At 36.8% G+C, this 15,193-nt stretch overlaps 2 protein-coding genes across 2 annotated transcripts; both read right to left on the reverse strand.

Moving 5' to 3' along the window:
• Positions 1-8,119: 8,119 nt before the first annotated feature.
• Positions 8,120-9,973, reverse strand: LOC107854889 (acetylajmalan esterase-like). Its single transcript, XM_047394674.1, has 5 exons — positions 9,676-9,973; positions 9,369-9,575; positions 9,116-9,255; positions 8,744-9,017; positions 8,120-8,648 (listed from the first exon to the last, which is right to left on the reverse strand). Exons 1-5 carry the CDS (start codon positions 9,959-9,961, stop codon positions 8,341-8,343), a joined length of 1,215 nt encoding a protein of 404 aa, XP_047250630.1. The 5' UTR covers positions 9,962-9,973; the 3' UTR covers positions 8,120-8,340.
• A 361-nt stretch (positions 9,974-10,334) lies between these two features.
• On the reverse strand, positions 10,335-15,127 carry LOC107854875 (acetylajmalan esterase-like). Its single transcript, XM_016699872.2, has 5 exons — positions 14,531-15,127; positions 14,173-14,385; positions 13,915-14,063; positions 11,068-11,344; positions 10,335-10,728 (listed from the first exon to the last, which is right to left on the reverse strand). Exons 1-5 carry the CDS (start codon positions 14,820-14,822, stop codon positions 10,511-10,513), a joined length of 1,149 nt encoding a protein of 382 aa, XP_016555358.2. The 5' UTR covers positions 14,823-15,127; the 3' UTR covers positions 10,335-10,510.
• Between the last annotated feature and the right edge of the window lie 66 nt (positions 15,128-15,193).

A 15,193-nucleotide genomic window follows, 5' to 3' on the forward strand; every position in this document is an offset into this window, starting at 1 on the left:
AAGGTCAATAGATCATCAATATCAAGGTATGAATCTGCACAAAAATAGTATCGATTTAACATATATAGTATTATGTGGCATATGTACTTTCTGAATGTGGTATTAAACTGTATCAAACTAGTATAAAGTAGTATCAATTGAGTATCAATGTGGTTTTTATGTGGTATATGTACTTTCTGAATGTGGTATTAAATTGTATCAAAGTAGTATAAAATAATATTAATTGAGTAGCAATATAGTTTTATGTGGTATATGTACTTTCTGAATGTGGTATTAAACTATATTAAAATAGTATAAAATAGTATCAATTGAGTATCAATGTGGTTTAGGGAATACATTTGACTGGTATACTGACTTGGAGTATAAGTCAATTCATATTTGGGAGCAACTTGAGAAGGAATTTCTCAATCAATTTTACAGCACCAGACGAACTATGAGCATGATAGAGTTAACGGGCACTAAGCAAAGAAAGGATGAGCCTGTAATGGATTACATCAATCGATGGAGTTCATTGAGTTTGGACTACAAAGACAGTCTTTCTGAAATATCTGCAGTAGAAATGTATATTCAAGGAATCCATTGGGGCCTCCTATACATATTACAAGGAATCAAACTGCGAACATTTGAAGAGCTGGCTACTCGGACACATGATATGGAGTTAAGCATCGCAAGTCATGGGAATGCATCCCCTTTTATTGACTCGATGAAAGAGAAAAGAAAGTTTAAAAAGGTATGACATCAAAGGCTAAAGATTCTATGGCAGTGAAAGAAACTTCTGTGAAGGTCACAACCAAGCAAAAAGTGAAGAAAGATGAAGGCTCGAGGCAATATCCAAGAGAGGATAAATATAGTCCGACCTTGAAAAAATTAGAAGCTAAGGTTTATCCGTTCCCAGATTCAGATGTACCTATGATACTGGATGAATTACTAGTTAAGAAAATGATTGATCTTCCTGAATCGAAAATCCCGGAGGAAATCAATAAGATCAATGATCCTAAGTACTACAAGTATCATCGCATCGTTGGCCATCCAACGGGAAAGTGCTTTATCTTGTAGGATAAAATCATGACGCTAGTAAGTGAAGAAAAAATCATCATCGATGTGGATGAAACAATAGAGGCAAATCACGCTAGTATCATTCCCAAGAAGAAGGAGTGTTCAATGTTGTAAACCATGCCGAGCTTAATCTTCTTGCAGTTTGGGAGCTTCGATCTAGTTGAAGTAGATTTTACAAGGAAGACTCTTAAAGGATCATTGGGAATAGACAACAAAGCTAAAGGCAACGATGATGATGATTAGACCTTGGTTTCTCGTAAGAAAAGGAGGCATCAGACGGTTCTAATAATACGACTTCCTAAGCCAAGAGTGATGAAGAATAATGTGGAGCATCTACGACCATCAAAAAGTGTTAAGTTTGATACTAGCAAGAAGATTGATGATGCATTATCACGGAAGGACTGAAGGCCTGTTACATTGTATGAGTTCTTTCAGGAAAAATTCCTTGAAGATAGTCAAATTGGTGCCATATATGTAATTTCCAGTACAGAAGAAGTAAATAAAAGCAAAAGAGGACATTGTCCAACGATAGCACAAGAACTTCATGCTAATAGAGAAGTAGCATCATGTTGTGCTGTAATTTTCTTCATGGATGACGATTTATTGTTAGGATCTAAACTATATAACATACCTTTGTTTATAGTAGGGGTTATTTGAGAACAACATCTCAATCGCATATTGATCGATGATGGTTCGCCAGTCAATATCATGCCAAAGACAGTGCTCAAAAGACTTGGAATCTCCATTGATGGATTATCCAAAAGCAACATAACGATTCAAGGCTTCAATCAAGGAGGACAACGAGACTTGGGAAAGATTCATGTATGATTATCCATTGGCGACATGAAATCAAACATTTTGATTCATGTTATTGATGCCAAAACATCATACAACTTGCTTAGCGGACGCCCCTGGATGTATGAAAATGGAGTGGTGTCATCTGCTTTGCATCAATGCATAAAGTATGTAAAGGATGGTGAAGTAGTCAAAATTAATGCGGATGTCAATCCTTTCACTGAGACAAAGTCGTATTTTGCAGATGCAAAATTCTACTTGGATTCTTGTGAATTGGGTGTGGAGAAACCAATACTATCCAACCCAAATAATGTTGTTCCAAAAGAAGCAGAGGTTCAGCGGGCTGCTGTCAAGATGCCTAAGGAGAGAATTGAAAATTTTTTCATTAAGCTTTCATTATCTGAAGGAGACATGCATACGAAGGTGGATGAAGAATATTTTGTTTTTGGCTACATCTCTTGTGACCGTCGAAAGAAGGGACAAACCTTGCTGGAAGTATGTACTCAACAAATCCACCCTCTAAGGAGAGAGATGAGCCATAAGACATTCCAAGATTTGAAGGAGATTATGACTGTCCCTGTTATACAGGTCCCATCTATCACGTTTGAGCTTCCAGGAAGCAATAATTTAGATCATAAAATAAAAGGTCAGTTTGGTGAGAAAGCCTTTACGCTGCTTGAAAAATCAGGATGCGATTTTTCCAAGCCGACAATACTAGGTAAGCTCAAAAATGAGGTCACTGGTGAGAAGATACATGGTCTTACAGAGGCACAAATGAAGTTGAGAAAGCAAGGTCTTTATGTTGCCACTCCTAAGTTTGGCCTGGGATTCAAGTTGCCAGAACCTCTTCGAATTTCTACTAAGAAGGGCAAGGAAGCAACTTCATCACTTTATGCCTCAGTAGAAAAAGACAAGGAATCTGAGGATGGAAAAATTCCACATAAAACTTCTGTGCTTGAACACATAGAAAGATTGACACCTCGTGTCTCTGTATTTGAAAGATTGGGTTGTAAGGGCAAAAGTAGAGCCTATAAACAAATGAAAGAAAAGGCCGACACCTCAAGAGGCTCTGTCTTTCAACGTTTGGGAACCACAGGAAAGTCATTAGCACAAAAAGGGTTGCTAGAGAATGAAAAGTAAGGTTTTCTTAAAGGAATTGATGACAAAGACATTCATAGTATCTTCCCATCACGTGTGAAGAGAAATGCTATGTTGTCAATCACCACATATGGTTCGCTAAAAGTGAAAAGAAGCACCATTATGTTCACTAACTAGTTTTGTGGAGAGACAAAGAAGGAGAAAGAAGAAGCCATCACAACATTCGAAGGAAGTCAATCGAAAGATTCCAACCTTGTACAAACATCCTACCATATAACAGTGGAAGAAGGTCCATACTAGGATAGTGTGGATGATGATGTTCAAGAGGCTCCACCCCAACTGGAGGATGGCGTACAATCAACCGTAGATGAACTCAAAGAACTTAATCTCGACACTTTGGAGGACCCGCCCCCAACGTTCATTAGTGCGCTTCTGACACCGCAAGAAGAAATGGACTACTTTAAGTTATTAGTTGAGTACAAAGATGTCTTTTCCTGGTCGTACCAAGAAATTCCATGCCTTAGTCCAAGGGTAGCTATTCATTATTTGGGGCTAAAAAAGGGGGCACGTCCTATAAAGCAGTCACAATGAGTGTTTCGTCCCGAGTTGGTAACACAAATTGAAGCAGAGGTCAATATACTTATCGAAGCCAAATTTATCCAAGAAGTGAAGTACCCATCATGGATCTCAAACATTGTGCCTGTCAAGAAGAAGAATGGTCAAATATGTGTCTGCATTGATTTTTGAGACTTGAAGAAGGCATGTCTAAAGGATGATTTCCCAATACCAATCATAGAGCTCATAATTGATGCGACAACTGGACATGAAGCTATGACATTTATGGAGGGGTCTTCCGAATATAATCAAATCAGAATATCTCCAAAGGACGAAGAATGCACTACATTTCGAACTCCAAAAGGGATATATTGTTACAAAGTTATGCCTTTTGGTCTAAAGAATGCGGGTGCAACCTACCAATGTGCAATGCAAAACATTTTTGCTGATATGTTACATAAGAGGGTGGAATGTTACGTCGATGACTTGGTGGTAAAGATAAAGTGCAGGGATGACATCTTGAAGACCTTCGCATTGGTTTTGAAAGGTTAAGAAAATTTGACTTGAAAATGAACCCACTCAAATGTGTCTTTGGGATTACTTCGGGAAAGTTTCTTGGCTTTATCGTGCGTCATCAAGGAATTGAAGTTGATCCCAAAAAGATTGATGCTATTCAAAAAATACCTGAGCTAAACAACTTGAGAGACCACCGTAGTCTATACGGAAATTTGGCATTTATTCGAAGGTTCATCTCTAACTTGGCTGGAAGGTGTCAACCCTTCAACCATCTAATGAAAAAAAATGTACCTTTCTACTGGGATCAATCATGTCAAAATGCTTTTGAAAACATTAAAAGTTACTTGTTGAATCCACCCGTATTAAGGGCACCAACTCCTGGAAGGCCGTTGATACTCTACATTGCATCACAAGAGCGATCACTTGGAGCACTTCTGGCTCAGGAAAATGAAGATAAGAAGGAACAAGCGTTATACTATCTAAGTTGAACCTTGATAGGAGCTGAGATAAATTATACGTCCATTGTGAAAATGTGCTTAGATTTGCTTTATGCGATAAAAAAGTTAAGGCATTATTTTGAGGCATACACCATCAAGCTAGTTTCTCGGGCCAATCCCGTGAAGTTTGTAATGACACGGCCAGTTCTTTCAGGGCGTCTAGCAAGATGATCTGTATTGTTTAATCAATATGAGATCATATACACACCTCAAAAGGCCGTGAAGGGGCAAGTACTTGCCAATTTGCTCGCCGATCACCTTTTTCCAGCAGAATGGGAGGTTTCAGATGAGTTTCCTAAAGAAGATGTACTATTTACTGAAGAACTGCTACCCTGGATAATGCTCTTTGATGGATCAGCGTGTCGAGATGGTGCAGGAGCAGGCATTATGCTGATATCACCAGAAAAATTAATCTTGTCATTCTCGTTTATTTTGGGTGAAACATGCTCCAATAATGCTGTAGAGTACCAAGCTTTAATCGTTGGCCTTGAAATGGCATTACACATGAAGATTCCACAATTGGATATCTATGGTGATTCTAAGTTGATCATAAACCAACTTTTGGGGAGCTATGAGGTAAAGAAGGAAGATCTTTTGCCATATCACCAGTAAGCCATTCTTTTGCTGGAAAGGTTTGATTAAGTATTCCTAAATCATGTCCCAAGAGAAGAAAATTGCATGGCGGATGCTCTGGCTAACTTAGCCACCACATTGGCACTCGGAGAGAATGAGTCAACAAAGGTGCAAGTATGTCATCGATGGGTTATTCTTGGTTGTCTCGATCTTCAAATAAATAAAAGCCATTATACATCTGTCCGAGCGATAGAAGAAAAAGATTGGCGAAAACCAATAATTGAGTATCTCGAGCATGGAAGGCTACTTGAGGATCCACAAAAAAGAGCAAACATCAAGAGAAGGGCACCACTATTCATCTTTCATGAGGGAATATTATTTCGTCGTTCTTACGAGGGATTATTCCTGCGGTGTCTTGACAAAGAAGAAGCTCAACAGATAATGGAAGAAGCACAATCCGGCATGTGTGGGACACACCAATCAGGGCCTAAGCATCATTTCCGCATCAAAAGAATGGGTTACTATTAGCCGACAATGGTAGCGGATTGTCTAGAGCATGCCAAAAGGTGTCAAGCGTGTCAATTCCATGCTAATTACATCCATCACTCTCCAGAGCCTCTTCATCCAACTGTGGCCTCATGGCCTTTTGATTCCTGGGGACTGGATGTGGTTAGACCTCTTCCAAAGCCGTCAAAAGGGCAAATGTACATCTTAGCTGCTACTGACTATTTCTCAAAGTGGGCTGAAGCTGTGCCATTAAAAGAAGTGAAAAAGGAAAATGTTGTTGATTTTATCAAGTCAAACATAATTTTCAGATATGGCATACCAAGATGCATAGTTACGGATAATGGAACTCCCTTCAACAATAAACTCATGAAGACGTTGTGTGAGAAGTTCAATTTTAAGCAGCATAAGTTTTCAATGTACAATGCACCTGCCAATGATTTTGCCGAAGCTTTTAACAAGATGCTTGGTAACCTATTGAAGAAAGTTGTTGCAAAAAATAAAAGGGATTTGCATGAAAAGATCGGTGAAGCTTTGTGGGCATATCGTACAACCTTCAGAACTGCAGCGCAAGCTACGTCGTATTCATTGATGTATGGCGCGGAGGCAGTACTTCCATTAGAACAACAAATTCCATCATTGTGAATTGCGATTCAAGAAAGGCTTACAACTAAACATAACGCTCAACTTCATCTAGCAGAGTTGGAGGCATTGGATGAGAAGAGATTAGAGGCGTAACAAAGGTTGGAGTGTTATCAAGCCCGACTTGCTAGAGCTTTCAACAAGAGGGTGCGACCACGATCATTTCAAGTATGTGACTTGGTCTTAGCAGTTCGAAGACCCATGATCCTCAACAAACACATTGGTGACAAGTTTACATCAAAGTGTGATGGACCATATGTAGTGAAAGAAATGTATTCAAGTGGCGCGTATAAGATTGTCGATCAAAATGGTGTAAGAGTTGGCCCCATCAACGGCAAGTTCCTGAAGCAGTACTTTCCTTGAAGGTTGGCTACGCTTCTTAAGGTACGAGCTTAAACTGCATGTCACTCTTAGCCCGCATGAGTCTAAACTGTGAACGTCTCCCAAAAAAATTATTAAAAAAAATCAACCCATCATTCTTGAACTACGTTTTGACTTGATCCTTTTGAGGTACGTAGGTAGCTTAGAGTATTTTTACTCTAAGTAAAAAGGAGGAGGGAAAGAGGAATACTTTGACAAGCATTGACAACGTCAGCATTGACTAGCAAGTTCTTAAAAGGAGCAATCAACGAAGTTCTTCCCAGAGATTATTCCAAAATGACAAAATACTTTTCGACGTCCCAGACGATTGAAATACGTCTCTAGAAGTCCAAATCATTCAACGATTCAGAAAACACGCTACTGAAGGCCCTCGAGAATAATGAAATTGTACCCGCAAGATTCATATTAATAAAATTGTTTTTTATTTATTTATTTTTGCTTGCAGTTGATTTTTCGTACACCACAAAAATTTGTTGCTAACAGTTGGTAATGCAATTACTGCAGAGCTTGTTCAACGATATAATCGTATCAATGAAAACTTGTCATTTTGTACATTTTTTCCATATTAGCATCTTTCCAGATACTGATTAATTTGCTTTGAACCTACACTTGTTAATGAGTTGTCTTCTACTTATATTGGTAAATTTTTTACAATGGTTGAACGGTCTTGTGATTAAGGAAAGGGTAATTTGGTAAACAAATACTTTTTTACAAAAATTATATAAATATATATTATCTTCAATACATCAAACGTAACAATATATAAAAAAAAAATGGATGTGTAACTAATACCAGCATTACTAAAACGGGGGTCGTTTGGTAGAGTGTATAAGAATAATGTAAAATATGGTGTATTAGTAATGCTTGTATTAGTAATGCTTGTGTTAGTTATGCTTGTATTTTTTCTTATGCAGTGTTTGGTTCGATGTATTAAAAAACATGAATTACATAATTTCTAATTTTTTTTTTTTTTTGCATAATACCCTCAATATATATGTTGGAAAGGATGCGGAAATTTTTTTGAGGGGTAATAGGGTCTTTAAGTATGTTAATGTATGCATTAGATCCATTGCATTACTAATGCCATGGATTTTGAGGTATTAGTAATACAAACCTTAATACACCATAGAGTGTATAGCTAATTAGTTATACATAGGGTAAAAGGTATATCAAACAAGGTACTATTAATACACATTAAACTAATGCATGCATTAACATTTCAATACACTCTACCAAACGACCCCTACTTGTATTAATAATACAAGTATTACTAATACACCCTATTTAGCATGATTCTTATATACTCTACCAAACGACCCCTACTTGTATTAATAATACAAGTATTACTAATACACCCTATTTAGCATGATTCTTATATACTCTACCAAACGATCCCTAAGAGAATTGTGGCGAAACCATGAATTTAGCGAAGGGTATGTAAATTTTCTTCTAAGTTGTGTTGAGAATGTGCAGCTTAAATACGCTCATAATAGCTAGCATTTAACCTTTGTACACCACATAATTTTTCGGTGAAGGGTGTGCACCGAACCACCCTCCCACCATGTCGAGAGAAGTAGATAATAATAAAAACTTATCATTCAGGAGAGTAATGCACTTGCTCAATAAAGAGATACTAACAGTTTTCTATTTAATTCATTATGTGCTTCAATGTCATCAATATGTAGCCATCTCGTCAAAAGCCAACTAGCTACATGACAATGGCTTAAATCCGCACAACTAATAACCCTGATTCAGACACTTTACCTAGAAAATCGCTCATCGCATGGATACTAAACTGGTTAAGAGTAATAACTTCAGCATAGCAGTTTAATTGGGGTAACATGTCATCAATTAGCCATCTTGCCAACCATTTATATGCTGCTTGCGTCAAATGAATTCCATCCCAACTGATGTAAGTACTTGGGTTAACACACACAGGGACTCCTGGAGCACCACACTTTTTACTTACATCATAATTATACTCTCCTCCTATTCCACAACAAACTTTCTGTAGAGAATTCTTGTCAAATCCTGAAAGTTTATTTCAATCAACAATTAAAACATGAATTAGCTAATTTAGAAGCTGGAAACTTGATTATAGTAGAAATAGAAAGAATGATATTTACCAAGAGAGGCAGCGTTTTTGAGAAGCCACAGAAAGGCGTTGTAGTAGTCACCGTAAATGAGTGTAACGTTTGGGTAGTTTTTATTCAACTCATCTATGGCTTGTTGCAGATGATGGTTGTAGAATGTTGCAAAATTATTTAAATCTTTCAAGCAATGGTATTCATCATATGCATTTGAATTATTTGTCAAAAAATGTGTTAGCATAGCTGGGACACAACCAATTGGGAAATTGCCCGGAATTATAATTCGAGTAACCCCAAAACCAATCACTTCCTGAAAATAAGTAACAATTGATCATTAGAAAACAGAATTGTAATTTAGAATAATCATAAAAGAGGAGATAACAACAAATAAAATTAAATTAAACTCACTTTAACCCCATGAATGATAGTTTGAACAACATCTGGCACCATTTTTCGCAACTCTTCGATGGTTTTACCTTGAGCTAAGCCATAATTGAATTCATTTCCTCCTATTTCTCCAACTAGAACAAGTGACTTCTTCGATTTTTCTGAGAAAGCATATCAATTCAGATGGTTGTTAGTTATAATTTAAAATTAGAGCCTAAACACACAATTTCCTCAATTGGAGGTATTTAATTTGAAAAATGAATGAATGAATTACCAGGGAGACAGTTGGATTTGAAAAGAGAAGACATCCATCCAAGTTGCACACTTAATGAACTATTTGTGAAGGACATAGAAATGTTCTTCTTTGCCAGGAATTCTGCTGATAAAGCAGTAGCCCCTGCTACTGCAAAATTCGCACCATGACTGAAATTTGCCTTTCCATCCTTGTACGGATTGAGGAGAGGAAGACCAGATTCCGAAGCTGTCCAAAAACACACACACACAATCAGTACCACCACATATCATATGTGTTAATTTCAATACCGGTCATTTATAAGGTAATTATATATATATGTATATACCTATGAAATCAATCATGAGCATGCCATCAGAACATCGTCCAGTGGCTTTTTTGAAAACGTTCATTCCATACGGAAGTTTTCTACATGCAGAATTAGCTCCACAAAAGCTCTCCCTGAGACAGTTTCCGGTATCAGAAAGTGAGTCGCCAAACTGATAAATTCTATCAAATCTGCATTTCATCAATCCTGATTTTTGAAACTTTTGTGCATCAACTTTGATCTGTTGAAGAAGCACCAAATTGATTATGAAGAGATGAAGCACTATCTCTTTAAGTGCCAATGCCATGATGACCAGACTAATTTGTAAAATGAAACTTGAGCTTTTTATAAGTAAACGTAACGTATACACTAAATACAATGCTATCTAGATTAATTAAGGATAATAATTAATAGTAATGATTTTCTGTATCTAAATGACAGCTAGTCAGATTTCCTAGATTATCACGATCACATTTCTTAAAAGTACATTAGTCTACTTTCGGTGAAGCTTTTGGGTCAACTGGCCTTGGTATAAAACAATTGATATATGAAAAATATACTTTTCTAAAAATAATTGATTCTCTTACTTAATTTTTAGTATTTGGTAGAGTATATAGGCCTTGCGTCTACTTCAGAAGTATGTCTCCGATAGACTCTTGAGCTTAGGAAAAAACAGTCACAAAGCAGTCCAAAAAAGAAGGTAACAGAAGTACAAAAAACAGCAAATTATAACTAAAACAACAAATAGTAACAGGACGGTAACTACAATAATTTTTATTATGTTGAATTACATGCTACCAAATAATACTCTAACAAATATACATTCTGATTGTTGAATTTGCCAAGAAAAAAAATCCTAAAGTTGGCAGTTTAGTGTAGGTAACATGTCATCTATTAGCCATATCGTCAACCATTTATATGCTGCTTGTGTCAAATGAACTCCATCCCAACTTATGTAAGTTGCAGGGTTACCACAGATTGGGACTCCTGGAGCTCCACATATTCTACTTTTGTCGTAGTTGTATTCTCCTCCTATTCCGCAACAAGCTTTCTGTAGAGAATTTTTGTCAAACCCTGCACATTTCAATCAAGAAATAAGTGTCACTGCATGTAGTGTTCTTCTAATTAAGGTGGAGTTACATAAATAACTGAAAGAAGTTCAACTGAATTTCCTTCGTTAGAAAATTATACTATATATATAAATAGAATGAAAAGAAGTGCTCAATATATTGTGAACCATTTTGACATAAGGGAATTATCTGGTATAGTGGTAAAGGAGACTTGGGGAGAAAAATTAGTGGAAAAAGAATCAATTTGTTAAAAGTAAAAAAAATTAAGTGGACAATTTTTTTTTTTGGTTAAAAGAAAGTAAACTATGGACAAAGTGGAAAGAATGATAGTTTGAGCACTTACCAAGACTAGTGGCATTTTGCAGAAGCCACTGATAAGCACTGTAATAGTCACCATATATCAATGTAATGTTTGGGTAGTACGCTTTCTCGAGCTCTTGAATGGATTTTTGCAAATGATGATTATAGAAGAAAGCCAAATTATTCAAGTCTTTCAAGCAATGATACTCATCGTATGCAGTCGAATTATTGGTCGAAAACATTGTTAGCAAATTTGGTATACAACCAATTGGAAAATTTCCAGGAATAACAATTCGGACAGCCCCAAAACCAATAACAGTCTGAAAGAAATAACGAATTAATTAGCAAAATAATTTTAATAGAAAGAACCAGCATTGATCACAAATTGAGATGGAAAATGTACATATTGGATTTTAATCTTCGTTAATATAAACATCTGTAGTGATCAAATGTCACGACCCGATTTCTCAAGTCGTGATGATGCCTACCTTATCCCCTAGTAGGCAAGTCAAGTCATTGTCCGGAATAATAGGTAACGGGCTAATAGGCAGAAATTAGAAAAAGGTCGCTTATAATGGTAGCAACAGTAATAACAAGTAACAAACAGAAAATAAAAATATTTCATATACTAAAACGAGGGATGGAAAAGGACCAAATACACAAAAGAATCCCTCCCAAGACCTGGTAAGGTCGGTACTAGAGTCACTACTAAAATATATCCAAAGCACTAGACAGAATCCAAATAATATTTAATATACACAAGTAGTCTTGAGTACAAAAGACTAAACCAAAGTAGATAGAGGAAGATCAGCCTCAAACAACAGTAGGCTCACTCTACTACGAATCAATACTGGAAGGTAGGAATTACATCAATGTTGGCTGCTAGTAATCAGATCTGCATCAGGGAAAAGATGCAGAAGTGTAGTATGAGTACCAAAGCAACGGGTACTCAGTAGGCATCATCGGTCGACAGAGCTCAATACAGAAACGATATAACTACAATGGAAGGATGTAATCTAAGTCGACAGTAAAAAGGGACAGAAAGGTAAACAAATGCGCCAATGAGATAGAGGATTAAATGTAAGCGATACAGAAAATAAATAACGCATTAATTACAGACAAATCAAACATAACCTAATTGAGCCACCATAAGCCCGCTAGGCACACTGAAGAAGACAATTAACCCAACCATACCCCCATAAGCCGGTGGGACACACAAGTAGCAATTAAAGAAAATAAACGTAAATAATCTGTAACTAAGCCAATCCCAAGAAATCATGATAGTCATTTAGATGTGCACCGGACTCAAACCGGCACCAATGGGTAGTAATAAGAGGACACGTGCCGGTTTCGAACCGGACATAGTGGGTAATAATGATAGGCCGCATATATAGAACTTATAATCAGATGTCGGACTTGAACCGAAACTCAGAGGAACCACAACCATAATCAGATGCCGGACTCGAACCGAAACTCATAGTAACATTAATAATCAAATGGTGGATTCAAACCGGAGCTCATTTTGGCAATAATAAATAAACGTCGAACTCGAACCGAAACTCATAGTAACATTAATAACCAAATGCCGGACTCAAACCAGGGCTCATTTTAACAATGTCAACGTGGTACAAAAGTTCACAATCAATGACAGAAATAAAATATATACTAAACCTGAACAGCAGCTAAAATACGTCTAATTGTCGTACGCATGTCTTAATTTTAAAGGGGCAATTTCAAGGTTTTGTAATATAATTCCACGTCCTAAAGTGATAGATGCTATAATATATCGAAAGATAAAATACCAAAATCTACCACGATGGGGTCCTAATCCGGATAAATAAAACAGGTTATATATATAAAATAATATGCACCTTCAAGCACTTATCCAAAGCTAGCATAATAGTTCACAATTTTGGTATATAAGCTCAATCTAAAAGTAGGGTAAACCTAGCTTACCTGGACGCTAAAGCTAAAAAAAAAATGTCTCTGAGAAGCCTCCAAATAATATTCTATTAGAACCCAAGCTTGAATAATTTGATGTTGATAATTAATTATACGCGAATAAACATACCGTGTGTCATATACAACACCTTGGACCAGCCATGAATGAATGGAAAAACAAAGAGATGGAGAAAAAAGATCACTTAAGGATCAATGATCCTACCCCTTACGTACAACAACAATATATATTAGTACTATTTTTATAAAGAGGTACCAAAGTTTTATTCGTATGCCATCAGTCAGCTTTCGCTTTGTTTGATCCCGGTTCTTCATTTTCATATGTGTTCGCTTACTTTGCATTGCGTTTGGGTTCATGTTTAGAGTCTTTACTTGTTACATTGCGTATAACTATCCCTCTGGGTGATTCTTTAGTTACAGATTGGTATCAGAGCTTAGGCTTCGCTAGTATTGTTGATTCAGGAGCCGATGTTTAGTAGAGTCCCGCAGATCGGTACGGAAACGTCTGTATCCTATCTTCGGGAGACTATGGGACATATTTAGGAAAAATCTCATTTTCTTGATCCATTTTGTCGTGAGTGGTGTCTGAGTTGGTTTTTATATTTTTATTGGTTCATTCTTTATGAAGATGTCTAGGACACGAGGTTTGGGAGTTGGGGATTGGGACCTCGAATCCGCCGCTAGAGTTTTGGTTAGGGGTCGAAGTCAACCCAGAGGTCAGGGGTTAGCCCAGTTATATTGGTTCTAGTGGTCAAAGTAGCAGTCAGCCGAGAGGGGTACTAAGTCAGCGTCGTTGAGTCAGGGTGGTCATTCCAGACCCGCCGGACCTTCTAGACAGAGTAGGATTCCCGGGATAAGGTAGGCGCCATCAAGACTTGAGAAATCGGGTCGTGACATCAAAAGCATAGAAAATGAAAGAAAAAGAACATACTTCAACAGCATTGATAATGATCTGAACAACTTCAGGAACCATTACTGTCAACTCCTCCATTGTTTTACCTTGCAATAAACCATAATTAAACTCATTTCCTCCTATTTCTCCAACCAAGAAAAGTGCCTTCTTTAGGTCTTTTGAGCAATCTAGCAAAAAAAGAAAAAAAAAACAAGAAGGAAACTAAATTAGTGGGAAAAAAAAAAAATAAGATTGTACGCAAGCAACTTATAATTCCTTTTTAGTAAATATAATTACCAAGGAAGCAAGTGGAATTGAAATGAGAAGACATCCAGTCAAGTTGCACACTTAATGAACTATTGGTGACCAGTGGATTAGAATTAATCTTCTTATCTATCAGGATTTCAGCTGGTAAAGCAGTAGCTCCTGCTACTGCAAAATTGGCTCCATGTCTAAAATTTGCATTTTGATCCTTGTAGGGATTTAGTAAGGGAAGACCACATTCCATTGCTGTATAATAACATATCATAAAAAGTGAGAACTTCAATGGCTTTACCGATATAAAATGTAGTTTTCTCATTACTGATAAAGGAGAATGAGCAAACCATCAGAAAAAGTTTGGAAAATCCTAGAGAATATTGTTGAAGTTGTGTACCTATGAAATCGATCATGAGCAAACCATCAGAACATCGTCCAGTTGATTTATTCTGAGGAAAGTTTTGGCCGTAAGGAAGTTTTGCAAATGGAGAGAAAGCTCCGAGGAAGCTCTCCCGGATGAAGTTGCCAGTATCGGAAAGTGAGTCACCCAACTGATATATTTTGTCAAATTTGCATTTCATCAATGAAGGAACTTCAAGCATTAGCTGAGCATTACTCTTCAGAAGAACCAAGAAACTAAGGATGGAAAGAACTTGTAAGAGATCAAGCATCTTAATGGTTAATGTCATGGCTCAATTAGTAAAGAAATTTCTCAAGAATTATGGGCTTAATATAAATGTTATAGTAGTTATGTCATGCTCAGTGAGGTGTGCATGCTGCGAAATTCTTCTTTAGGTGACCAACTCTTTTATTGTTCCATCCTAGTCTGTTTTTCTTGAGCTTTTTATTTTCAGTACATCTGACCATGTTTAACAAACTAAAAAAAAAATTCATTAATGATTTTGATTTGGCCAACCACATTGGCACTGGTTAACAACTGAAAGTTAAATTATTAGATGGAGGGGGAAAATCAAGTGCTTAGCCAATAATATGGAGAAATGGGAATTCGCTATACAGTTTATTAGCCATCTCAACACAAATGTTCTTCTGAGCTCTACAT

The sequence above is a fragment of the Capsicum annuum genome, chromosome 8 (genome assembly GCF_002878395.1).
Source record: "Capsicum annuum cultivar UCD-10X-F1 chromosome 8, UCD10Xv1.1, whole genome shotgun sequence".
Classification (NCBI taxonomy): domain Eukaryota; kingdom Viridiplantae; phylum Streptophyta; class Magnoliopsida; order Solanales; family Solanaceae; genus Capsicum; species Capsicum annuum.